This window comes from Betta splendens, chromosome 2, assembly GCF_900634795.4.
Source record: "Betta splendens chromosome 2, fBetSpl5.4, whole genome shotgun sequence".
Classification (NCBI taxonomy): domain Eukaryota; kingdom Metazoa; phylum Chordata; class Actinopteri; order Anabantiformes; family Osphronemidae; genus Betta; species Betta splendens.
In genome coordinates, this window is record NC_040882.2 from 19,663,620 (window position 1) to 19,688,881 (window position 25,262).

Consider the following 25,262-nt stretch of genomic DNA (forward strand, 5'->3'; position numbering starts at 1 on the left):
ATTTTAAAAGATGCTCTACTACAGTAAACGATTGAACCAATTTACTGTAATGTTCAGGTACAAACAAATATAAACATTCAGCACAGGTGCACTCAAATAAAATAAATAGGCCTCTTTATTTAGTTTCAAGGAGAAAGTAATTCACCATATTTACAAGTTATGAGATGTTAGCCACATTAGCATACAGTGCAACATTACTGCTGGGCTAATATGGCTGCAGCCACCAACTTGATTCAATAAAAAACAAGATAACTTCCAAATGCTAACACAATGTGAAAGATTCGCAACCAGAAAACCTCAAATATTGGCAACTAATATAAGTTTTAATAATATAGGTTTTAGGTTGTTGACAATGCCTCATTTATAACTGTGAATCTCAATAGTAATATAAAGAAAACTGATCCTTTTCCTCTTTGGGATCACAGCAGGGGGTGCAGTGCTGGATGACGACAGCAGGGGGATTGAATTCATTTCTAATAGAACAGAAAGATGTCCATCTATCTATAGACTTAAACTGTGGTCTGTGACAGGAACCTGGACTGTAGACTGTACAAACTCGTCACGGGGGAAACATACACCCTCCTGTGATGCTACAGTAAAGATTATTTCTCACCACTGTTGTGATCGATTTATTTGCTCTTGTTTAGTTATAAGAATATATTTTTCATCTTTAGGAGAAAGAGTCCAAAGTGTGGTTTCTCACCTGACTCAATTTATATTCAGGTATTATTATTAGAGTTCTAATCCCTCCTTCAACAAGCTAAAATAATATTTGTAAATATTATGTTCAATCTACATCAGCAAATCAAACATGAAATATTATGTAAGTACAGTATATGTTCCCATATGGGAGTAGTTTTAATATGCAAGACTGAGAGTAGCAGCTCGTCAGCCAGCACCGTTATCAAGAACATATATCATGTGAACTGGAAAATCCAGGTGTCTCGCACACCACAGGTTACTGGACTGAGCAAAGCCTGACAGGAAGCAGGAAAGACACAGAGCAGCGCATCCTCTGAGGAGACAAAACTCCGCCTTCAACTCACAGTTTCTAACTATTCCAACAGCACCTTATTTAAAGGCCAACACCGCTGATTATGTTTCCTGTTAACCTCAATACTGATACAGTACCAGAATCAGATTTAGCTTTAATGGCCAAGTTTGCACAGGACAACCAAGGAATTATACATGATCTGTCTGTGTCTTTGTTCCCTCACAGAAAAAAACACAAATATATAAAATTATAAATATAGTTTTAAAAACAAATTACAAACAATAAAGAAACTGTTGCTCGCTATGTGACTAGAGCTCTAGTATCTGACTAGAAATCATCCATCCATCCATCCATTTTCTTAACCGCTTACTCCCTAGTGCGGGGTCACGGGGGTGCTGGAGCCTATCCCAGCTGGCTACGGGCGAGAGGCAGGGTACACCCTGGACAGGTCGCCAGTCCATCGCAGGGCAACACATAGACAGACAACCATTCACACACACACTCACACCTACGGGTAATGGAGAGAAGCCAATCAACCTAATGCACGTCTTTGGACTGTGGGAGGAAGCCGGAGAACCCGGAGAGAACCCACGCAAACACGGGGAGAACGTGCAAACTCCACACAGAAAGGCACCAGGGCCGCCTCCGGGAATCAAACCCAGAACCTTCTTGCTGTGAGGCGACAGTGCTACCCACCGCACCACCGTGCCGCCCCTCGACTAGAAATCAGTGAAATATTAAAAGTAAACCTACTGTAGAAATGCAATGACCACAATTAGTGCCATGAAAGTACTGTAAAGTGATTGGCCAAATATACATATTTAATGTAAAAATATTAAACATAGGTACTGTACTTCAAAAATGTTGCCCACTAGACACCAAACTACAAACTAAACTCCAGGTGGAGGATTCTCAGTGTCTGCAGTAGCAGAGTGGTCCAGACCCACTGATGATGTGAGAGTCAGCTTGTCTCCTTCAGATTCTTCTATCAGTGCTGGTAAGGTTCTCCTCTCCACTCTACCAGTTACATAGACCAGAACCTCCCTAAACACCAAGTGCTGCTTCAAGGTCGGAATCATCTTTACTTCCACCTGTAGCGAGAACAAGTTCAGAGGAGATCAATGAGTGTTTACAGAGACTTTCATTGTCTATCAGTGAGTGATGCAACACATCCAGGATAAAGAGAAGAAGCAACCTAAGTCATTTAACCTATGTTATGGGAAAAGGTGGAGTAGATGTGTTCCTCTAAGCTCTCACATTAAAGTTTGGAGTGAACTGGAACCTCACAGACTTGCAAAGACTTTTACAATCAATCCTGCTGATTCAGCATGTTCACTACAGTTCACATTGAAAATAAACTGTTGATAAGGATTCATTACTGCACCAACAGTAAGTGATGGGTTTTTACCAAAATAATGACAGTAGAAAACAGACACACAGATTTGATGATTGGACTTAAGCAGAGGTTCTGCTCAGTACCAGCACCACATGGTTCCTAAGAATAATGATGGTCTCTGAGATCAGTGTGGCTGTTCACAGAGCTGTGACAAAAACTGATCAATACTGTAGTGTTAAACTGAGAGAATAAACAGGTTGAGATCAGATTTTAGTCACTGTGACAAGTAACAACCAGCTTAAACACATGATCACTACAAGATTCTGCTGATTCTATTCTTCTTTGAGACTCTGCTAATGTTCTCCTCTGACAGCTTCAGTGACAAGGTTGGAGCTTCACAGGTAAAACTGGCTCAATGCTGCTGAAAGCCCTCTACTGACCTTAGAGTCTCCAGTCTATAGTCTGGACTCTCCACCAGGTCAGAAAGACGCCTCACTGCTGAATTCTGTAGATTGTTTCCACTCAGGTCCAGTTCTGTCAGATGGGACGGGTTGGACCTCAGAGCTGAGACCAGATACTCACAGCTGATCACGGACAAACTGCAGCGACTCAATCTGAATAAAGAATCAAAAATATAACACTAAACAACGTGTCAACCTAAATCACTGAGTGTTTCATCATGTGTTCAGAGGTGAAAATACTTCAGACAGTACAAGTTTAGAGACCACAAATTCCAACAGCTAAAGCAACGGGATGTAGGTTAAAAACAGTCTAAACAGTCTAATCAAATAATAACAAAAACTCATTAATGCTAAGGACACTGTCTTCAGTTTGTCAGCACAGGTTTCACACATTCAAAAAATTATTCTTGCCCCTAATAAAACATATATACGTAAAACATGAAACATATTTATAGTTTTTAAGTATTATATAGATGAAAAATAGGATGTCAAATGTTTGTGTTTTTTAATATGCTCAAACCTCTGCACTTAAAAACATCACATAACCTTTATTTGAAATCTGAAATGAATGACTGAAACAGGTTTGTTCAGTATACACTTGAAATAATCTTGACTACAACCTAAACTTTATGTAATTTAATTACATGTAATTTGCATGTTAACGATTTCATTAATATCTACTAAGTGATACGATAATATGATGCGATAATATCTATTAATATAAGACATACATGAGGAGGATCAACTGGGCTTGAACTGTAAACCCCCTGCTTCACGCTATATGCTACACAAAGTAAGCCACCAGAGCAGTCCTTATAGAACTGTTGATGGAGTTTGTACTTTAAAAATCAATAAAGTACAAACTGTATAATTTTGTATTATGTTTATACATTATATTTCAGGGTTCATTAATAACCAATCAACCTTATATGTTAATTATTATATATATTTTAGTTATAATTTATCCCCTGAGCCACCAGAAGACTAATTCTATTCCTCCATTGCATTTAAAATTTTTCAAAGTTACATAAAACTTACATTTACATTAACATTACATTTACATTAAGCCCAGTTGATCCCATCAGGTCCTTTACTTAAGTAAGTCACTTCACAATAGCTCCCTGATAATGTCCACTAGTAAAGGTCAGATGGGGAAAAAGAGAATCAATACAGTTTAATATTCATTATTTTCTTAAGTTATGTAATTTAATGGCATAACCTTAACCTGACCGAAGCACTTTACATTACATGTCACTTCTTACCTGGTATTTATATGATAAAATTACATGGAAAATTTAAATGTAATTAAATTACATTAAAGTCCAGGTTTTAGGCCTGATTATTTATTTGAGTGCATCATCTCAGCGTAGAGCTAAAACATGGAGTCTAACCTCAGAATCTCCATTTGACAGTGAGGACTCTCCAAAAAACCACACAGCTGCTTCACTCCTGAGTCCTGCAGCTTGTTCCAGCTCAGGTCCAGTTGTTTCAGATGGGACGCGTTGGACTTCAGGGCAGAGACCAGAGAATCACAGCTGATCCCAGAAAAACTGTAGCTCAGTGTGAAAAGAAGAGTCAAAAGGTAGATAACAACATTGATAAATGGTTCAACAGTGTTTTGAATAAATTAGGTGATTAAAAAAATCATACAGCTGCTGATCCCAGAAACATCTGGAATCAGTAGAGAGACACCAAATTACAGTATAGGTAAGAGACTAAAATGTATTACATTATTTTATTCCTTAGTAAATAGTGAATAGGTCAAACTTTACAGAACCAGGACTAATCCAGGAAACAGGTCCTTTGGTTCTGGTCTCTGTCTTGCAGATCAGAACAACTAAAACTATTACAATTACAGACCATTTGGTGAAAATGCTGCTGAAATATAATTTACAGTTGATGATTCATATTGTTGTGTTATAATAGTTTATGTCCTTTAGGTTCAACCAACTTATCAAACTCTTAACTGTTTGGACAGAGACCTATTGGTTCCCTGAAAAAGAATCACATTCAGGACCTAAAACCTACAAGAGCAACACAAGTGAACTGACCTCAGAGTCTCCTGTCGACACCGAGGACTCTCCAGAAAACCATACAGATGGTTCATTGCTGAAATCTGTGCTGAATTTGTGTAACCAGTCAGGAACAGTTGTGTCAGATGGGACGGGTTGGACTTCAGTGCTGAGACCACAGAGTCATAGTTGATGTCTGCCAAACTGCAGCCACTTAATCTGAGTACAATAAAAAGTCAAAGATTAAACAGTGGAAACAAACAGTCATCTTAAACCATTCAGTGTTTCATTATGCGTTCAGAGCTGAAGATGAGGAAGTAAAAGAAAGTTTAGAACAGCAGCTGAAGCCACAGGGTGCAGGTTAAAACAGTCCAATCAAACAGTAACATTATGGATAATGCCAAAATGCTGCTGCTTCAGTAAAGATGTCGTGACTTGACCACTGGTTCGATCTGGTCAAACTCATGCTGTGCTGACACTTTGAGATTCTGAGATTCTATTAACGATTCCCAAGATTTTAGACAAAACAAATGTGTCTGACTCAGGTTCTGGACACATGACACAGTTAAAGAAACTTTGATGGAGTCCAATAAACCACATCCAGACCTTATTATTGTAGAATCATGGGTTTGAAAATTTGAGTCAAAACAAACGTTATAGAACCTTGGAGAAGTGTTGAAACATCAGCTACTGATCATAGATCAAAACTTTAAAATGAAATAATGTAACCTGAAGAAATTAACGGTGAATGAACTAAACCACAGAAGAATAAAACAGACTTTACCAGCTAGATACTCAGTGTGAATCAGTAGAACGTCAGCCTCATGTGTCACATCATGTTTTTCTCAGCACAGAACAAAAATATGAAGTCTGACCTCAGGGTCTCCAGTCGACAGTGAGGACTCTCCAGAAAACCACACAGCTGTTTCACTCCTGAGTCCTGCAAGTAGTTGTAGCTTAGGTCCAGTTCTGTCAGATGGAAGGGGTTGGACTTCAGAGCAGAGACCAGAGAATCACAGCTGAACTGTGACATAGTGCAGTCACTCAGTCTGAGCAAAGAATCAAAGATGTGAAGAAAATCATTTGGTTTTGTCCAGATCAATGATGTTTAGTCTAAAACGTTTAAATCCCAAATTACAGATAATTCACTGACAACATTTTTAAATGGCAGTGTCAGCCTAAACCATTCAGTGTTTCATTGTGTGCTCAGACCCAAGGACACTTCAGACCGTTTTGAAGGTCCGGCAACTGGCTATCAGTCAGGCAACGGCAAAATGAAGTCTGACCTCAGAGTCTCCAGTCGACATTGAGGACTCTCCAGAAGACCACACAGCTGCTTCACTGCTGAATTCAGAAGGTTGTTCCAGCTCAGGTCCAGTTGTTTCAGGTGTAACAGGATGGACTTCAGAGCAGAAACCAAAGAATCACAGCTGAACTCTGACAACCTGCATCCACTCAATCTAAATAATGAGTCAAAGAAGTAGATCACAGCAAACGGTCCAATAATTCCTGCAGGCTTTTGACAAATATGAGTGTGTTTTCATTCTACACTTAAATGAACTGAAATGCTGAAAAACTGCTGGAGAGTTGTGGATGGCACCAACCTCAGAGTCTCCAGTCGACAGTGTGGACTCTCCAGTCCAGCACAAAGCAGCACGACTGCTGGATCCTGCAGAGTGTTCCTGCTCAGGTCCAGTTCTATCAGATGGGACGGTTCGGACTTTAAAGCGGAGGCCACAACTTCACAGTGAAGATCTGAGAGTCCACATTTACTAAATCTGTGATGAGAGGACACAAATACAAAATCTTTTTGATTCAATTAAACTTTTTTATATAACAGCAATTTATAGTGTAGCACAAGTCATCAAAAGGAATTCTACACAAGATGGTTTAAGAAGGTACAGAAAACTACAGGTAGATCACCCGCCAAAAAAAACACAAAGCAAGCTTCATCCATCCATTTTCAAACGCTTATCCGGGGCTGTGTCAGGCGGGCAGCAGTCTGAGCAAAGAGTTCCAGACTTCCCTCTCCTCGGACACTTCCTCCAGCTCTTCCGGTGGGACCCCAAGGCGTTCCCAGGCCAGCCATAGTTCCTCCAGCGTGTCCTGGGTCTTCCCTGGGGCCTCCTACTGGTGGGACACACCTCCCCCCAGGGGGGAGCAGTGACTCTACCCTAGGTTCCCTAAGACCCAGCCACCCTGCTGAGGAAACCCATTTTAGTCCCTTGTATCCACAATCTTGCCCTTTATGTCATGACCCAAAGCTTATGACCATAGGTTAGTGTAGGAACTTAAGAACCCTAGAAGGCCAGGTACTCTACGCTACCATTTGGCCGGTAAGCACAAACAACACTGAGTGACTCATTCCTGACCCGAAGGAACAGGGAAGCAACCTTTCCGTCTACCTGGGAAAACTCCAACACATGGTGGCTAAGATGAGGAGCTACTGTATGAACAATCCCACACCACCTTTCACTGGGGGCAACACAAGAGTAGAACAGGGTCCAGGGTCCTGGCTGTGTGGAGATGAGCCTGACTTTTTCAAGCCGGGACCATTCAACCATTCAACCTTGGGGTGCTCAGGCTCCCCAAGCCCCCCCTAGGTAAGTAATATTTCCATGTCTCCATAGCCAAATGGATTTTTCAGGGATTGGGTTGCTGAACCCCCCGCCTTCGACCGCTGCCCAATCCACTTTGCACCGGCTCCCATTGGGCTCCTCCTGCGGGTGGTGGGTCCACCTGAGGACAGTCACACATCTCTCTTTCAGGCTGTGCCCAGCCGGGCATCATGAGAATAGGCCCGGCCACCAGGCGCTCAAGGCCACTAAAGCCAGGTGTGGGTGACGCCTTGTTTTACTGGGTCCTTGTTTTTATAATGTTCAATTTTTTGAGAATCTTTCTGGAGCATAGTTGGCTACAAAGCAAGCTGGTTAGCTCAAAATTAAATCAAAACTTTTTAATTGAAACTTTTAATTTATTAAACATCACTAAAGTTATGAGAAAAACTCCCTTTAAACACTGAATGAGTTGAGCATGAATTATAGAGCATTGTCTTGGAGAGTGAATGGTTTCAGGTTCAAACCCACCAAGTGTGTATTTGACTAAGACACTTTGCATTAGCTCCCTGAGCGCTGCTCCCCTCAGGGGATGGGTCAGATGCAGAGGTTAAATTCCTCAGTGTGGGAATAATAAAGGTCAATTATTATGACCAATGACCACATTAACGTTGGACTTACTGAGCCTTTCTGCAGTTCCTCACAGCTGGGATCAGTCTCCTTCGTCCCTCCTCTGATGTGTTGTACTTGTTGAGGTCCAACTCATCCAGAACCTCCTCTGACATCTGCAGCATGTAGGCCAGAGCCGAACAATGGATCTCAGAGAGTTCCTTCTTTAGTCTGTTCTCTGACTTCAGGAAGTCTTGGATCTCCTGATGGACTGAGTGGTCGTTCATCTCCATCAGACAGTGGAAGATGTTGATGCTTCTGTCTGGAGAGATTTTATCACTGTTCATCTTCTTCAGGTTGTTGATGACTCTCTGGATGACTTCTGGATTGTTCTGTGTTTGACCCAGCAAACCTCCTAATAGTTTATGGTTGGACTCCACACACAGACCATGAAGGAAACGAACAAACAGGTCCAGGTGGCCACTATTACTGTTAAGAGATGTTTCCATGGCGCTCTTCAAGAAGGCGTCCATAGGAAGGTAGCCAACAATGCTCCTAAAAGATTCAGAAATTCTCCTGAAAAGATTCCCTACGTTTGAGTCACTGCTTTCTGAGCCTTTCAGTAAGTGCTTCAGCTCCCTTCTCTTCCTGTTGGTGTAACAGTGTATCATGTATACAGCAGCCAGAAACTCCTGAACGCTCCGATGAACAAAGCTGAACATCTTGTCCACTGCTTTTTTCCCTCGCTCCTGTATAAAAATTTGGGTGAACACTCCTGAACACACTGAGGCTCCTTCAACATCAATGCCGCTCTCTTCCAGATTGTTCTCATAGAAGATGAAGTTTCCCTTTTCCACCTGCTCATAGGCCAGTTTTGCCACAGACCTGATGTACTGAATGCACTGCTCTGGTCCGTACTTCTCTTTTGCCTGATCAATCTGAAATACCAGGAACTCTGCGTACATCTCCGTCAGGGTCTTGGGCAGCTCTCCTCCCTCTCTAGTCTCCAACAAATCCTCCAGAACCATAACTGTGATCCAGCAGAAGACTGGGATGTGGCACATGATGTGAAGGCTCTGTGACGTCTTGATGTGGGACATGATTCTGTTGGCCTGGTCCTCATCTGTGAATCTCTTCCTAAAGTACTCCTCCTTCTGTGGGTCAGTGAACCCTCTGACCTCTGTCACCATGTCAATAAACTCTCGAGGAACCTGACTGGCCGCTGCAGGTCGTGTGGTGATCCAGATTCGAGCAGAGCGCAGTAGTTTTCTGCTGATGAGTTTCTTTATCATAACATTCACTTCAGTCGACTTTGTCACATCAGTAGAGCCAACATCAACAACATCCAGGTCCAGTTGGAGGCGACTCTCGTCCAGTCCATCAAACACAAACAGAAGTTTGAACCTGCTCTTGTCATAGTTGCTGTTTCCTGATGACTGCAGTTCTGTAAAGATGTAATTCAGAGCCTCCTGGCTAATGGACATGGTTTCTGGGATGCATTCATGAATGAGCTCTGACAAACTAAACGTCCGTCCCTTCAGTGTATTGAGCTGACGAAAGGTGAAGGGAAAAATGAGATGCGCATCTTGACTGGACCTTTGTTCAGCCCAGTCCAACACAAACTTCTGCACCAGAACAGTTTTTCCAATTCCAGCGATTCCATTGGTTAGCACTGTTTTAATGGCTCTTCCGTCTCCAGAGGGGTGTTTGAACAGGTCACTGGGTTTCACGGATTTCTCTGTTTCACTTTGCTTTTTCATCTTCTCAATCTGTTGGACCTCGTGCTGACTGGTGATGTGTGTGTTCATCCCAGCGGTGATGTACAGCTCTGTGTAGATATCAACCAGGCGTTGTTTGTCTTCTGCCCATCCTTCTTTGACACAATTAAACTTGTCATAAATGTTTGATTGAAGTATCTGCTGGTAATAGGTGATGGGCTTTGGCTTTGGTATGGGAACCATCATATCTGGGTCAGACAAAAAACACACAAAGTGTGAGGTATCACTAAATGGTATCAGCTCTCATTCTGATAATTCCAATACTTCACACAAAGAACAGGACCTAAAGTTTTACACAGAAACTACAGTAGATCACTGATTGTTGTTAAATTCAAACACTAGATGGAGTCATTTCAGAGCTTCCACAGAAAGCAGCAGCTTTACCTTCAGCGTGAGGAGGAAGCTGAGGGTGAGCAGAGGAAGGCTGCCTGCTCTCTGATGTCTCCCCAGCATCGTTGGCACCCACTGACAGATACAGATTCAGTCCGTTAAACTCTCTATTCATTACTGGTATAATGGAGAACAGAACTGCTTCTGGTGTCATTTTCCACAGTAACGTTATTTTGTGTGTTAAACATCAACACTTTTCTGGAACAATCTCAACATCAACATGATTGTACCGTAAGTCTGGTACCTCTGACCCAGTTAAGATTCTTTTTCCAAGTTTCATCTTAGTTCACTTGAACTAAATCCATGTGTTTCAATTGTTTATGACTCACCTATTGGTCCTGAGCAGCTGTCAGACAAACTCTGCACCAGGTCATTCCTGCTGATCTTCTCCAGAACCTTCCTGGTCACCTCCACGGCTCCAGGAGGTTCGTACGTCTGCACCATCACATCCACTGTGTCCCACCTGATGGCCGTGAAGCCGTCCAGGCTGTCAAGCTGATGCAGGAACCACTTGAACTTACCAAACTCTTCATCTCTTAAATCTTCCAGAGTGTTAATCAGCTTCTCTGATGTCATCACAACTCCCTGATGAAGTCATACAATATAGACCTCAGTGTGTTGGAGCTTAAAGTTAACATTATAAACAGCTCAGTTTTGTCTTGACATAAAGTTCCTGCACGCCTGTGTGGATTCTTAACTGCCTTCCTCAACCAGACCCAGCTCAACTCAATTCCAGCAACAAGTTCTGATTCAGACGGTTGCTTTCTTTCGTTCATCCTTTACTTCATGTTTACTCTTCCTCTCTTCTGTCGAGTGTCACGTGAAGAAAAACCTTCAAACTTGTTTCAGTTCCTGTCTGTCTGCAGAGAACCTTTCCACAAGAACTATCCAGACAACTTTAGGAACAACCTAAAATCACAGCTCCATTTATTATTGAGTCAGAACTTTCAGATATTAAACTGTTAAAATCTTTACAGGACACAGAGACATGAAGGTTCTGTTAAAGTGTAAATTAAAAAACTCATTTTCAGTAAAAGTAAACTGTCAGGACCAGGACAAACATATCTGTTCTGCCATCACTGCCAGAAACAAATAATTCCTACATACGGTACTTTTTTTGTTGTTCAGTATTTGTTGGGACATTGTGTCTCAACTTCATGTTGATTCATTATATTCTATCCTTTTTTTCTGTCTGGTGGTTTTCTATACAGTTATACACTTGGGCTTTTGCGTCCTTTGAGGTCATTAAAGGAAAAGTGCAGTTGTAGCTATTATTAAAATATTTAAAAAAACAGGGCTTTAGCCAAATACAGAGGAAATAAATGACTTAGACAGCGACATCCTGCTACTGTACATGTTCCAGGGGTAACAACAACACACTACATACAGTAGGACTACTCTTATAGTCTTAATGTCATGGAGAAGCATGTGAAAACCTCATGGACACATTTTCCTAACTGTGACAGTCATATTTACCAAATGTTCATGTGCTCCACTCCATCGATTAACTGGGCTGAGGTACTGACTGTCAAACAGGAAAAGGAACGTTTGAAAGCTCTTTATAGCAGAGGGAAGTGGGCTGTACCATTCCGGGAAAGATGTACTCTAAGTAAAACCTGGGGTTAATCTATACACAGTATGTACTGTACAGTAGGACAAATGATCACACTTGATAAAGAGTGTTGTCTAATGTTAGCAGAGTCATTCTCTCCTGATTGTGATCACATGGCCTGAGTATTGTAGGAATTTTAAGAGATGGACAAACTCTTGGGTTGTGTCTAAATGTAGGATTTGTTGAAAAAATAAATATAATAAATAATAACTTAGTCGCATCTTAAGGCCCTGGGGTACTATCAGTGTAGTGCTATTAAATACATCTGCTACTAAATAATCATATTTTTACACATTTTTACTTCTTGTCTGACGCTAACACAAGGAAGGGCAATGAATATTTAACTCTTTGTCTGATAGTCGAGGAACAGACTTGGTGTCAAGAAGGTCGACAAAAGCCAGGTTTAAGTGAAAAACATTTCTATTTATTAACCAAATCGTTCACAGAAGGCACAATCGTTCACGAAGGCACAAACACTGCAGCCTCACTCAGCGAGTACACCTGGGTGGTGTGTACCATCTTTCCCAGTTGAGGCGGGTTGAAAAACATATATATTAATCCGTCTGTCATACCAAAGTTCCCGGCCACCACCCAATTAATAAAAATTGGATAATAATATCATAGTAAATATTGGAACTGTTTCCCTGTGATTGTTTTTCTCCTTAGTAATTCACCAGCAAAGAGGCTCTGATCAGGCACACGTGTCCTCATTTCCCAGGTACAATCACTGAGTAGGTGCCCCACGCTACACCCACCACAATTAAATAAGCCAAAGTGCAAAGAAAACCATCATAATTCAACCAAATATGTACACACACACACACAAACCAAAGTGTGAGGGATGTGGGTGTAATGAAAATGGAGATGGTGCCCTTTCAACCTCAAACACACGCAAATGTTACATATTCAATATTGGATAACTTCAACCAGGATAATCACACATTCATATTAAACTCTGAACAGAGCTATGCTGGTTTGGAAGTAGAACAATCAACATGGAGCAAAGATTAAAAAGACAATTTTTCTGCTTTCTGCTGCTCCACACACTTTCATTTCTCTGTCTTCCTGCTTATGAACGGAATCATTCAAGAAAAATATTTATAAATAAATTCAATTAATAATTGATTACACTTTTATTACTGAAAATCAACCAACACACAGAGGATCTGCAGCAGCGGGGCAGCAGAGACCCACTGATTGTCCTCTGTCACATCCAGAGGATCACACAGGGAAAATGGATGGACAGAGTGGGGCTGTTCTCAGATCAGTTCAGACTGCAGCACTGAGATTCATCTCCACACCTTTCCACACTATCTCTCAGTTAGACCTCAAGCTGCACACCAACTGCAGCTGCTTCAACATCTGGATCATCACCACCACCTGTGGAGACAATGAGACGGCAGAGAGCAAATCAGTGAGTGTTTCCAGAGACCCCCTTTATCAGTGTCAGTAATGCAGCACATTCACTATAAAGACAAGCAGGGACTTTAGTTGTGTGCAGAACAGAACTGGACCACCTGTGTAGTGGACCAGCTTCCCTTCAGTTCTCACGTGTAGCATCCACAGCTGCATCTGGACAGAGGTGATGTGAACTCGCTCTCATATTTTTGTTTATTACTGGGGCTGTGTTTGATGCATGTGAAAGACATTTATCTAGCATTGTAGCATAGACACTACTGTATGAATTTGATGTTCAACGTGTCTATATTACTTCCTACTTGTTTAAGATGTTACTTACAAAAACTAGGCTAGTCTGGGGCAAGAAAGCTTCCACCAGGATCTCCCCTTTTTGAAATAAAGTCACTCCAAACTATTCCAACAGCACCTACTGTAAGCGATCCTTAGTTAGTAGTAATCTTTAAGTTACTTAGAGGTGAATAACACTGACTCCTTTTTGCCCAAAACCATCACACACAGAAATATTAACATTCATTTATCTGTTCAAGCTGGTGACTGACGAGCTGGCAGAGCGGGTGAGGTGGTGTATATAAGCAGAGCAGAGGGGAAGGCGCAGGTGAGTGGAATGAATCAATCAGTCCAGGATGCAGGCGGCAGAGGGGACGATCAGGGAGGAGGTGTGGCCTCAGGAGAATGGACAGAGGGAGTGTGTGGATGAGTGAGAGCAGGCATAGTCAGGTGACTGATCATGAGAGTTTGGTGAATTAGTATCTGGTGTTTAACCTAGTTAACTACCATTTTACCATACAGTAGCTTGGTTCAGCTTGTAGAACCTGGTGCAATAATTTCATGTAATATTAATGTTTCTGCATTAATATCAAATTGCCTGTATGAAATTGCTAAATATATTTTACACGTGTAGGTGTCGAAGGTTGGAGCTTTCCTGGAAAAACTGGCTCTGCTGTGAAACTAACTGTGTTTAGTGGAATGCTGATAAAAACAGACTCCAACTCTGACCTCAGCATCTCCAGTTTGTAGTCCCTACTCTCCCGCAGGTCAGAAAGAGGCTTCACCACTGAATCTGGCAAGTCTTCGTTGTAGCTCAGGTCCAGTTCTCTCAGATGGGACGGGTTTGACTTCAGAGCCAAGACCAGACACTCACAGCTGATCTCTGACAAACTGCAGCGACTCAATCTGAGCAAAAAAACAAAGAGGGAGATCAAATGATTAATCAGTCAGATTTGTCCTGATCAACAATGTTTAAATGAACAGAGAGACTTGACATGTCATTGTCCTTATAAATGTTTAATAAAATAAATATAATATATACATTATATATTATATAATAATATAATAACAAAATATTTTCTAAAAAATAATTTTAAGCTGATTCACAGATATTTTAATTAAAACATAGTCGAAGAAATGAGTTTATTGTAGATGTACTGAAACCTTTCTAAGCAACAGCTGATGCAAGTTAAATATTAGTTCTGATGTGTTTCTGTTGATTTTTAAAATAAAACTGTTGAGCATCATCGCCTGTTACCAGCTCTCACACTCATTTTTTAAATAATGAATATAAAAATATATAAAACTTTGGAAAAAGTAATGTATAAATGCACATTTTTCCAGTAAAACGCTTATTAATGTTCACATTTATTTATTTTTCAATTTTTTTGAAAGAAAGATTCATTGTGTCACTCCCCAGTCATTGCTCACAGAACTCGAGGCTCAACCTTCATCCAGTAGGTCAAAAACTACCGTGGTTATTTATCTGCCCGTATTGTACAATTTTTCACAAATCAAATCAATTTGAAAAATCATGAAGTCAGGTGTAAAACTTTCTGAATTGTCCGGAAGATGCCTTACTGTAAGTTGTTTTCTATCTGTCAAAGATCCATTGCTAATGCTAGGTAGACCATGATGCATTGCTGCAGCATTTACCCAGGATCTAAACAAGAGAAATCGATGTGACACGGCTCATTTGGCTAGACTTTGCGAAAAAGAAAAAAAGCTTGAGAAAAGGAAAAGCTACATGTAAATGCAAAATAGAAAAATAAATAAATGTGAACATTAATGAGTGTTTTACTGGAAATATAAGCATTTATACATTTCTTTTTTCAAAGTTTTATAGATTTGTATATTTATAATTTAAGTATTAGTAAATTTCTTTCTTTTTTCCTTTATATTTGATTATGGCGGTTTCGGTTCTCCATAGTTTTTTCATCGCTATCTTTTTCTCAACGCTTAATCGTAGAATTGTGATTCAACGTTCTACACGTGCGTCATCACTAGACCATCAAGGCTATTACTTTTAACGTTTTCAACTTTTAATGTTATTCAAATGTTTTCATTGTTTTTCTTATAATGGTCGTCTATGGGAGTCATTGTTCAACTTTATGTCATCGCTAGAGTGTGAGGGCACGTTTTTTTAAGACACAAATTCTGTCTTTAACCCGTCACTACAGCCACAATTTTCACTCTATCAATGTAATTTCTTCAGTACAGTTTTCAGTTAGTCATACTTGTCTTCTTTTTAAGGATGTGTATGGCTATACCCTCAGACCTATACTTTAGTCGCTATCGACCTCAAAGTGCAGAGAGATCCTGAAATTCTCCCATAGACTCCAATGATAATTTTCGGCAGACGTCTGGGGAGAAAAACAGGAGGAGACATATTTTGAAATTGTGACTGTGGCTACAAGCTTTCGTCCTCAAACATAAAATTAACTCCACATGTTCAGGGAAGCCTTGGGATTCATAAACTGAAAATATTTTTGTCATAACTATTTATTTTAGTTTTGCTGGAATAATATTTATCACGGGTGAAAGTCTGCTTTCACAGAGCAGAGTGAGCCTGATTTTCCTGCCTTTCGTCTCCTTGGCGATGGCACAGCTGCAGATTTGACTGACAGGTCTGTACTGTAATTACCCACACATGCTTCCCCTTCGTCCTTTCAATATAAAAGCACCAATGCAATTTATTAGCTTTACCTGCACTGTTTTTGTGCACACACATTTTCTCTAAATCCTTTCAAAATAAAAGCATCAAAGCAATTTATTTGATTTAAAAAAAAATCTGGTTTTGACCTAATAATTACAGAGACTATTTTGCAGTTCAGCAAATAACCACACACTTCTTTTGGTGCTTTTATTTTGAAATAGCTTAATCTAAATCTTTTGGTTTACTGTAATAGTAAAATCTTAGCTTTTGAAGGATAAATTATGACTATTTACGCCTATTTTAGAGTTTAGTAATCACTCACACGAGACCTCTAAATCTTTTCAAAATAAAAACACCGATGTAATTTATTACCTTAAATGGCAAGATGTTGGTTCTGACTGGTTATTTATGACTAGTTATTAAACTATTATACAGTTTAGCATTAACTACAAATACTTCCTTAAATCCTTTCAAATTAAAAAACTAGTCAGTATTTTCATGATTGTCAACAATGCACCTTGATCAATTTTTTAATCTTTGACATCATTTTACTTTGAGTCAACTTTTGAGTCATTGTCATCTTTTAATCTTGTCATCTTTTCACCTTGGTCATCTTTTTAATCATCATCTTTTTAATCACCATATTTTTATCGCTGTCATCGTTTAAATCTTTGTCAACGTTTTGACGTTTTCATCGTTTGGACGTAGTCAACTTTTTGACGTCAGCAGTTTAATCAGCGTTTGGCATTGTTGGCATCAGATCAGCTCAGCTCAGAGAAATTACTTTTCTCGTCTTTTAATGCTTTTAGTTCATTCACACAAACAGACTAACCACATTCAGAACCCCAAACCTAAAACAGTAACAGTCAGGGAACTAACCTCAGAGTTCTCAGTTGACACTGAGGATTCTCCAGAAAACCACACAGCTGCTTCACTCCTGAATCCTGCAGCTTGTTTCCACTCAGGTCCAGTTCTGTCAGATGGGACGGGTTGAACCTCAGAGCAGAGCCCAGATAGTCACAGCTGATCTCTGACAAACTGCAGCCACTTAATCTGAGTATGAATTAAAGATGAAACAAATTGTTAGCCTAAATCATTCAGTGTTTCATCATGTGTTTAGAGCTAAATATGTTTTAGACTTCACACGTTTGCAACAGTCTAAAATACGCCAGATTAAATTCCACCACTAGGGGGGTAAAACTGGCTACGAACAGATCTTAGGTTTGAATATTTGAGTTAGAACAAAAATTATAAAACCCTAAAAAAATTGTGGAAAACATGTACTTGATCACAGGTTTGATATTTTCTTATTGATGAACATTTTTTTTGTCAGTCTTATGAGCCCAGGTTTGATTTGGTGTATTACAGCCAAGGCTGTTGGAGTCAGTGGGAACGTTTTCAAAAGATTGGAAAAGCAACAGAAGAAGAAGAAAATAACACACTTTACCACCTAGATCCTTAGTGTGGATCAGTAGAACATCTGCCTCATGTCTGGAGTTTAGAATCAGCACAGCTTTCACATTAGTTTACCTTACAGAATTAAAGCACAAAGTCTGACCTCAGAGTCTCCAGTCGACACTGAGGACTCTCCAGAAAACCACACAGCTGTTTCACTCCTGAGTCCTGCAGGTTGTTCCAGCTTAGGTCCAGTTCTGTCAGATGGGATGGGTTGGACTTCAGAGCAGAGACCAGAGATTTACAGCTGATATCTGACAACTTGCAGCTTCTTAACCTAAATAAAAAAATCATCATGTTCACAATTGTTCTCTCCCCATTCTTAAACAACATATTTGCATCTGCATTGTGATTTATTGATTTATTTCATATCGTCTCTGGAGAAATAACCAAAAATATGATGATTACTGAAGAAGAAAGCCTTTATATGTCATTATCACATACTGTACAATGTAACAACAAAATTGGCCATCTGCAGCCTGGGGAACTATGTAAAGTGTCTTTTTTAAGGACACACTTGGTGCTCTGGTGGGGCTTTGAACCTAGAACCTACAGTAGGATGCTCCCTAAGCCAACGGTTAACCAACTGAGCCACCAAACCACCTAAGCCAGTGATCCTAGATTTCTGTGTCTCTGTGTTCAAACACTGGACAGATAATTCACTAGACAAGATCTCAGCAAAGCTTAGCTGTCATTCAACTTAGACAATCTACTACATTGTCTACATTGTAATAAAAGAAAGTTTGTGTGCAGCTACAGTCTGGATCTCCTGAACAGAGGTTTATCCCTCCTGTCTCATGCTAGCTGTTAATAATTATGCACATTTAATGGAGCTAGAAAAACCAATGAGTTTCAGGTTTTAGATGTGAGTCTGACCATCATCAACAGGACAGCAGTGAAGCAGAGAGCAGAGACTCCACGCATGCATTAGTGTTGACTCTGATGGAGCATCGACAAACAGTCTGATCAAATCTGTCAGTGGACTCTGACCTTCTACCATCTCAGTTGTCTGCTCCTTTATTATACTAAAATAAAACAGGATCATCTGCGCCTGCTTCTTGACACAGTTGTGAGTCGGATGACCATTAATGAGCTTCAGCAACTATTTAGACCTGTGTCCTGTTCTGAACCTGCTGAATATTTTTTCCTCCCATTTGTTTCTAGCAGAATCTCTGTTGGTACAAGCTTCTTCCTTACGTCGGTAGCAGTTTCCAGAGCCACAATCAAACATCATGGTTTTCACATCAGAGTGGACAATTTAATGTTTGATTGTGATGGGTCTTGAAGGTGATTTAACCTCATGGACATAAACCTGTTGCAGTTTAGTGTCAGCAAAACATTCACATATTCAGCACATAACGCAAACATGGAGTCTGACCTCAGAGTCCCCAGTTGACAGTCAGAACTCTCCAGAAAACCACACAGCTGCTCCACTCCTGGGTCCTGCAGGCTGTTTCTACTCAGGTACAGTTTTCTGAGGTGAGATGGATTCAACCTCAGAGCTGAGACCAGAGAATTACAGCTGATCCCTGACAAATGGCAGCAAATCAATCTGAAAAAAGAATCGAACAGTAGAAACAAAGTGTCACCTGATTCAGTGGTTCATCCTTTGTTAAGACACTTCGGAAAGTAAAGATTTCAAAACTACAAACTGAAACAAACAGCTGAACCAACAGGATGCAGGTTAAAACAGTCCAAATCAAACAGTGAGATTAATGTTAATGACAACATTCTGCTGCTTCAGTAAAAACTTTGTGATTTCACCTCTACAACTATGCAAACTCCTCAGGTTAACAAAGAGACCAGAAATGTCCATGTTCTGGACACATTTTTAGTAATACTGCATATAGAAAATTTCTATTTCATGACAGTCACAGAAACATTTTCTACTGAAAAAACCTTTAATAAAGTAAAATTGACTGAATGAAAGTCTGACCTTAGAGTCTCCAGTCGACAGTCAGGATTCTCCAGAAAACCACACAGCTGCTTCACTCCTGAATCCTGCAGCTTGTTTCCACTGAGGTCCAGTTCTGTCAGATGGGACGGGTTGGACCCCAGTGCAGAGCCCAGATAACCACAGCTGATCCCTGACAACCTGCAGCTCATTAATCTGAATACAGAGGCAAGGATGACCTTATTATCTGTTGAACTCATCAGTTAAATGTCACCACAACATCAATACACTTGAGGTTTTATCAAGTTTCAAATTATCAAGAAACAACAAAGAAAAAAGAAAGAAATCTGACCTCAGAGTCATCAGTCGACAGTGTGGACTCTTCAGCCCAGTAGACAGTAGCTTCACTCCGGCATCTTGCAGATTGTTCCAGCTAAGATCCAGTAGCATCAAATAGGGGAGGGACTTCAGAGCCGAGACTACAACTTCACAGTGAGTCTCTGTAAGTCCACAGTTACCAAGTCTGTGAAGACAGAAGATAGAAAATGTTTACAATAAAAGCTGCAAATAAGCAGATGGCCATAAGCAGCTGTAGCCCAGGTGCTCAGCTGGTCCACAAAAACCATATCATATATCATATTAAGATATTAATATTATTATAGCAATCAAGAAAAAGACAGAAGAGTCAGTCACACAACTGTAATGTATAAACAATAGATGCTGTGATATGTGTTCAGTAAAGTAGAAATCAATGTGATTTCACAGTGTAACATCATTAGAGATTGTAACTGCTGTCATGTGATTTCCTCATGGCTCTATTGAATCAACACTACAATCAGTGGATCTAAAGACTCTCATTATTAGTAATGAGTCATGTTGTTTGTAATGTTCAACTGTGTAGCAGTCCACGTCTGGACCGAGGTAGCCGAGCCCGAGTGTGTGAACCCTAACTCCCTCATTGAGAACCACTACATCCTGTTATTCCTCCAGGATAATGAAACTGTGAATCTTCCCTTATCGCAGGACTGAGACCTTGAACGTAAACTACACACAGAACTCTTTCACATTCCCACAGGAGACTGGCCTCTATCACAACAGGCGACCAATTGACACCAGCAGGATCCCCCCTCTTCTTATCATGCCATAATTGCTATCTGGTGCTTAGCTATCCATCCACCCATTTTCTACCGCTGAATCCTTGTTTCGAGGAACATTAATGCTTGGTATTAATATCAAATTAATTTGAATCTGCTACAACTGAGTGAAAACAAAATGAAAGCAAGAGAGTATTGAGCCAAACGTGCTCAAACTGTGACATGTTGGTTTAAAACAATGATCCCACTAACACTGGACTTACTGAGCCTTTCTGCAGTTTCTCACAACTGGGATCAGTCTTTGTCGTCCCTCCTCTGACGTGTTGTACTTCTTCAGGTCCAACTCATCCAGAACCTCCTCTGACATCTGCAGCATGTGGGCCAGAGCTGAGCATTGGATCTTAGAGAGCTTCATCTCTGATTTCTTCTCAGATTTCATGAACTCTTGGATTTTCTGATAGACTGAGTGGTCTTTCATCTCCATCAGACAGTGGAAGATGTTGATGCTTCTGTCTGGAGAGATTTTATCACTGTTCATCTCCTTCAGGTTGTTGATGACTCTCTGAATGACTTCTGGACTGTTCTGTGTCTCACCCAGCAAACCTCCTAAGAGTCTCTGGTTGGACTCAAGAGAGAGACCATGAAGGAAGCGAACAAACAGGTCCAGGTGGCCATTATTACTTCGGATGGATTTCCACATGGATCTTGACAAAAATGCATCAATAGAAGAATAATGTTGCGCCACATCATCATCGTCATCATCGTCATTATCATCTTCATTGTCCTCGTCATCGTCATTGTGATCCCAGGCAGTGTTTTTCTTCAGGAAGTTCACCAGTATCTTTCTCTTCTTGTTGGTGTAACAGTGGAAGATGTAGACTGCAGCCAGGAACTCCTGGACGCTCAGATGAACGAAGCAGTAGACTGTTTTCCTTAAGATCCCACTCTCCTCTTTGAAGATCTCTGTACAAACTCCTGAACGAACCAAAGCGTCTTTGGCATCAATACCACAATTCTCCAGGTCCTCTTGGTAGAACACGATCTTTCCTTCCTGCAGATTCTCAAATGCCAGCTTCCCCAACCTCAGAAGGTTTCTCCTGTTAGCTTCCTGTTTACTCATTATATGTCCCTCACCGTACTTCCTCTTCTTGCTCTCTGTCTGAACCCGCAGAAAATGTGAGTACAGGTCCGTCAGGGTCTTGGGCAGCTCTTCTTTCTGCTCTGTAGTCAACATGTGCTCCAGAACCATAGCAGCGATCCAGCAGAACACTGGGATCTGACACATGATGTGGAGGCTCTTGGACGTCTTCACGTGCGCAATGATTTTCCTGGACAGCTCTTCATCCCTGCATCTCCTCCTGAAGTACTCTTCTTTCTGGGCGTCAGTGAATCCCCGTATTTCTGTCACCCTGTGCACAGTTGTGATGTGATGGGCCGCTGCAGGTCGGGAGGTGATCCAGACCAGAGCCGAGGGGAGCAGGTTGCCCAGGATGAGGTTGGTCAGCAGTGCGTTGACTGAAGACGTGTGTCGGACGTCAGACACAACCTCCGTCTTGGTGAAGTCCAGTGAAAGTCTGCTTTCATCCAGGCCGTCGAAGATGAACAGAAGTTTACAGGCAGTCAGCGCCTCTGCTGGGACTTTCTCTAATGTTGAATGGAAAACATGGAGCAGCGACAGCAGACTGTGCTGCTCGTCTTTAATCAAGTTCAGCTCCCTGAACGACATCAGAACCAGCACATCGACATCTTGGTTTTCCAGGCCCTCGGCCCAGTCCAGCGTGAACTTCTGCACCGAGAAGGTTTTTCCAACACCAGCGACGCCGTTGGTCAGAACCACTCTGATGGGTGTCTGCTGGTCAGGTGAGGCCTTAAAAATGTTGTGGACCTTGATTGCAGTGTCATGGAGGGTTTTCTTCTTAGACGCTGTCTCCAGCTGCATCACTTCATGTTGGGTATTAACCCCTTCACTCTGTTCCTCCAAGATGTAGAGCTCTGTGTAGATACTGTTGAGGAGGGTTTGATTTCCTGTTTCACTTTGTTTGGCCACATACTCACATCTATTTTTCAGACTTGTCTTATGTTCTAGAAGCTCCTTTAAAACAACATCTGCAAAAAGTAGTAGAGGAAAGCCAGTGAAAATAGAATAAAAGACTCATTTGTTCTTATTATTAATTATTGTTATAAAAATATATATATTTGTTTTACAAATATTTACTTTGTGTTTAGTGAATTGCTAATTAGTAAAACATAGTCTTACTTGGAAAAACACTGGTTCTGGATCGTTTTCTACAGTGGGGGCAAGAGGAGTCTCCTGCTGATCGAGACTGGTCCCAGTATACGGTGATGCACTGTCTGCAGAACGTGTGTTTACAGCTGGTAGAGACTGGATCCTTCAGAACCTCCTCACACAAAGCACACAGCTGCTCCTCTCTGTCAAGACATTCAATTAAACCTAAATTCATTTGTTCAGGTCTCCAGACAGCTCTGGCTTCATCTTTGGTGCCTGACCAACACTAATGAGCTGCTTTTCTTTGCCCAATTGTCTTTAAGTGCGTTTAGTGATCTCCCTGGAGTTTGAGTCACATACAAACTCAACACATTAAAATCCTCCACTACAGATGCTGATTCTGTTCTTGACTCACAATGACGCTGTACAGCTTATTTTGGCTTCATCAGGTCTGAACTGAAGTTAGAACATCTCTAAACACTGTGGCAGACACACAAAATGGGACAATGCTGTCAGACGTTCTGGTCCAGATGTTTCCTTTTGTAGTTTGGTAGTTTTGGCTATCTCTATTGTTGACCATCAAATTCATCAACTAGTGAAGGAGAACATGCAAAACAAGCATTCTAAGAACAAAAAAGTAGCTAAAACTACATTGGACCAGTTTTTAAACTCCTTCATAAGAACGTCCACATACGTTTTATGCCCAGATCTTTAACAGCAAAATATGGTGGCGATAACCAAAACATTAATTTAACAAACATTCTAAAAGCTATATTTGTTCAGTTTCTGTTCCTGTTTGTTCACAGAGCTATTTACCATGAGAACCATCCACATATGGTTTGTTTTGAACAACTTTTAGGTTGGAGAGAACCTAAACCTAAAGGTCTACTTACAACAAAGCTTTCAAAGTTTAGCAGACAGTTAAAAGGTGACTTTACCATCATGACGAAGAGTCACAGATTCTGCTGAGGAGTAAATTCTGACATGGAGGTTCTCTGGTATTTTACTACAGAACCACCATATACAGTAAAAGTACAAGTAGCATGAAACTGTATCTGCACTAAAGGTTCTGCTTCATGAACAAATTTTTTTAACAAAACATTTTGTTTTTGTCTTCAAAGCATCATGTTCCATTGGGTCAGTTCACAGAGGAAACTATCTCTTACTTTGTGTCTGCGGGTTTAGGTACATCACTTAAATTTGGAGTAGATCCCATGGACACAGCATAGTTTACACATTTGCTTTCTTTGGTCACATGTTCACGTTTCCTCTTCACACTGATCTTATGTTCATTATCCTGTTGCCCATAATCTGCAAAAAGAAGTAGACGAAAGCCATGAGAAAAAAACGTTTATTTTTTTATATTACTCACAAAAACAATTTAGCGTTTAAGCAAATTTGAGAAGTGTGAAAATACACAGCTATAAAAAACAGCTTGTTTTCAAACAGTACATGCTTTGTACTTAGTAAAACTTAGTCCTACCTTGAACATCAGCACTAGTTGTGGTTCTGGTAGACTGACAGCTGGATCCTGCAGGCTCTGCTCTGTCCTTACAGAGTAGACTCTCTGAGGGTCTGTCTTCCTCCATACAAGTGTCCATCTTCTATACTTAAGTCAGTGGTGAATCACTAAGAGCTATTGTAAGAAGCAAAAACAGGACAAACACGTCTGGTTAAATGTCAAAAATACCAAACAGCTCCTACACACATTTTCATATTTCCTTCTCTGTCTGTTTGTCTGTTTGTCTGTTTGTCTGTTTGTTTGTTTGTTTGTTTGTTTTTTGTTTGTTTGTTTGTACAAAAGTAAATTGTGTCTCTTCTTCAGTCTAAATAGAGTCCCTCAATAATGTTAAGGCTGTTAAAAGATATATGCTTAGCTTTACTTTTCCTTTTTCTGCTCTGTTCTCTCTAAATAGAGTGAACGCACTGGTTAAACATCTTTTGTTTCCTCCTGTAACATCTACCTGAACACCTGATCCCTAAGGCTTTGCCCCCACTCTGTCTACAGGCATCCAGGTGAGTTGAACCAGTTAAACAGCATTGTGAGTTGTTACTGGTGAGTGTCAGGATTTTATTGTTTTGTACTGTTACATCAATAAAGTTTTCTTATTCTAAATTGGTCTCAACATAATAATTCTGTTATTATTATAAATATGTAGATGTGTCTCTTGCTGAAAAAAGCTGAAAAAAATCATTCAGATTGTAACAGTGATTTGTTTAAAGTGTAACAGCTGATCACAGCTCTTTATCTTGTTCCACAGTGTTTTCAGTCCAAACGTCTTTTTTCTGTACTGACTTGCTGGGGCATCAGGTTTACAAACCCAGTGGATGGTTAAGTTGTTCACATTTAAAAAAAAACCTTCACCTGGAGATTCTCAGTCTAAGACGTAAAACATTTGGGTCCATGTTAGTTCAGTCAGAAGTCGCCTCGATAGAAGGTGAAACATCCAGGTGCCACTGAACAGAACCTTCGGGCCGTTGGATGGTGGAGAAATAAGATCTC

The 25,262-nt window shown here is 40.5% G+C and overlaps 2 protein-coding genes across 4 annotated transcripts in view; both read right to left on the bottom strand.

The window, feature by feature from the left end:
* Positions 1-1,478: 1,478 nt before the first annotated feature.
* Positions 1,479-10,855, bottom strand: LOC114847624 (NACHT, LRR and PYD domains-containing protein 3-like). Its single transcript, XM_055505398.1, has 10 exons — positions 10,465-10,855; positions 10,150-10,210; positions 8,040-9,971; positions 6,408-6,581; positions 6,090-6,263; positions 5,679-5,852; positions 4,843-5,022; positions 4,183-4,341; positions 2,771-2,944; positions 1,479-2,085 (listed from the first exon to the last, which is right to left on the bottom strand). Exons 1-10 carry the CDS (start codon positions 10,709-10,711, stop codon positions 2,076-2,078), a joined length of 3,285 nt encoding a protein of 1,094 aa, XP_055361373.1. The 5' UTR covers positions 10,712-10,855; the 3' UTR covers positions 1,479-2,075.
* Positions 10,856-12,149: 1,294 nt separating this feature from the next.
* LOC114847583 (NACHT, LRR and PYD domains-containing protein 12-like) overlaps positions 12,150-25,262 on the bottom strand; it is a 31,122-nt gene continuing 18,009 nt past the window's right edge. For 2 of the 3 annotated variants that reach the window (XM_029137499.2, XM_055505388.1), the window contains exons 2-12: positions 24,243-24,395; positions 23,926-24,070; positions 22,790-22,962; positions 20,796-22,638; positions 19,791-19,961; positions 19,481-19,654; positions 18,923-19,096; positions 17,648-17,821; positions 16,969-17,142; positions 14,163-14,339; positions 12,150-13,127 (exon numbers count right to left, since the gene is read on the bottom strand). In XM_029137499.2, coding sequence (XP_028993332.1) covers positions 13,118-13,127; positions 14,163-14,339; positions 16,969-17,142; positions 17,648-17,821; positions 18,923-19,096; positions 19,481-19,654; positions 19,791-19,961; positions 20,796-22,638; positions 22,790-22,962; positions 23,926-24,070; positions 24,243-24,360 — 3,333 coding nt within the window. In that variant the 5' untranslated portion in view covers positions 24,361-24,395 and the 3' untranslated portion in view covers positions 12,150-13,117. The remainder of the gene's footprint in view (positions 13,128-14,162; positions 14,340-16,968; positions 17,143-17,647; positions 17,822-18,922; positions 19,097-19,480; positions 19,655-19,790; positions 19,962-20,795; positions 22,639-22,789; positions 22,963-23,925; positions 24,071-24,242; positions 24,396-25,262) is intronic. The other variant, XM_029137844.3, reaches the window with a different exon arrangement.

Excerpts from the sequence above, each read along its gene's own strand:
- LOC114847624 (XM_055505398.1), bottom strand. The coding sequence starts at position 10,711 with ATGACATCAGAGAAGCTGATTAACACTCTGGAAGATTTAAGAGATGAA. Across the intron at positions 9,972-10,149 it reads CCTTCCTCTGCTCACCCTCA|TGATACCTCACACTTTGTGT; the intron begins GCTTCCTCCTCA and ends GATACCATTTAG. Across the intron at positions 6,264-6,407 it reads TGTCGACTGGAGACTCTGAG|ATTGAGTGGATGCAGGTTGT; the intron begins GTTGGTGCCATC and ends CTCATTATTTAG.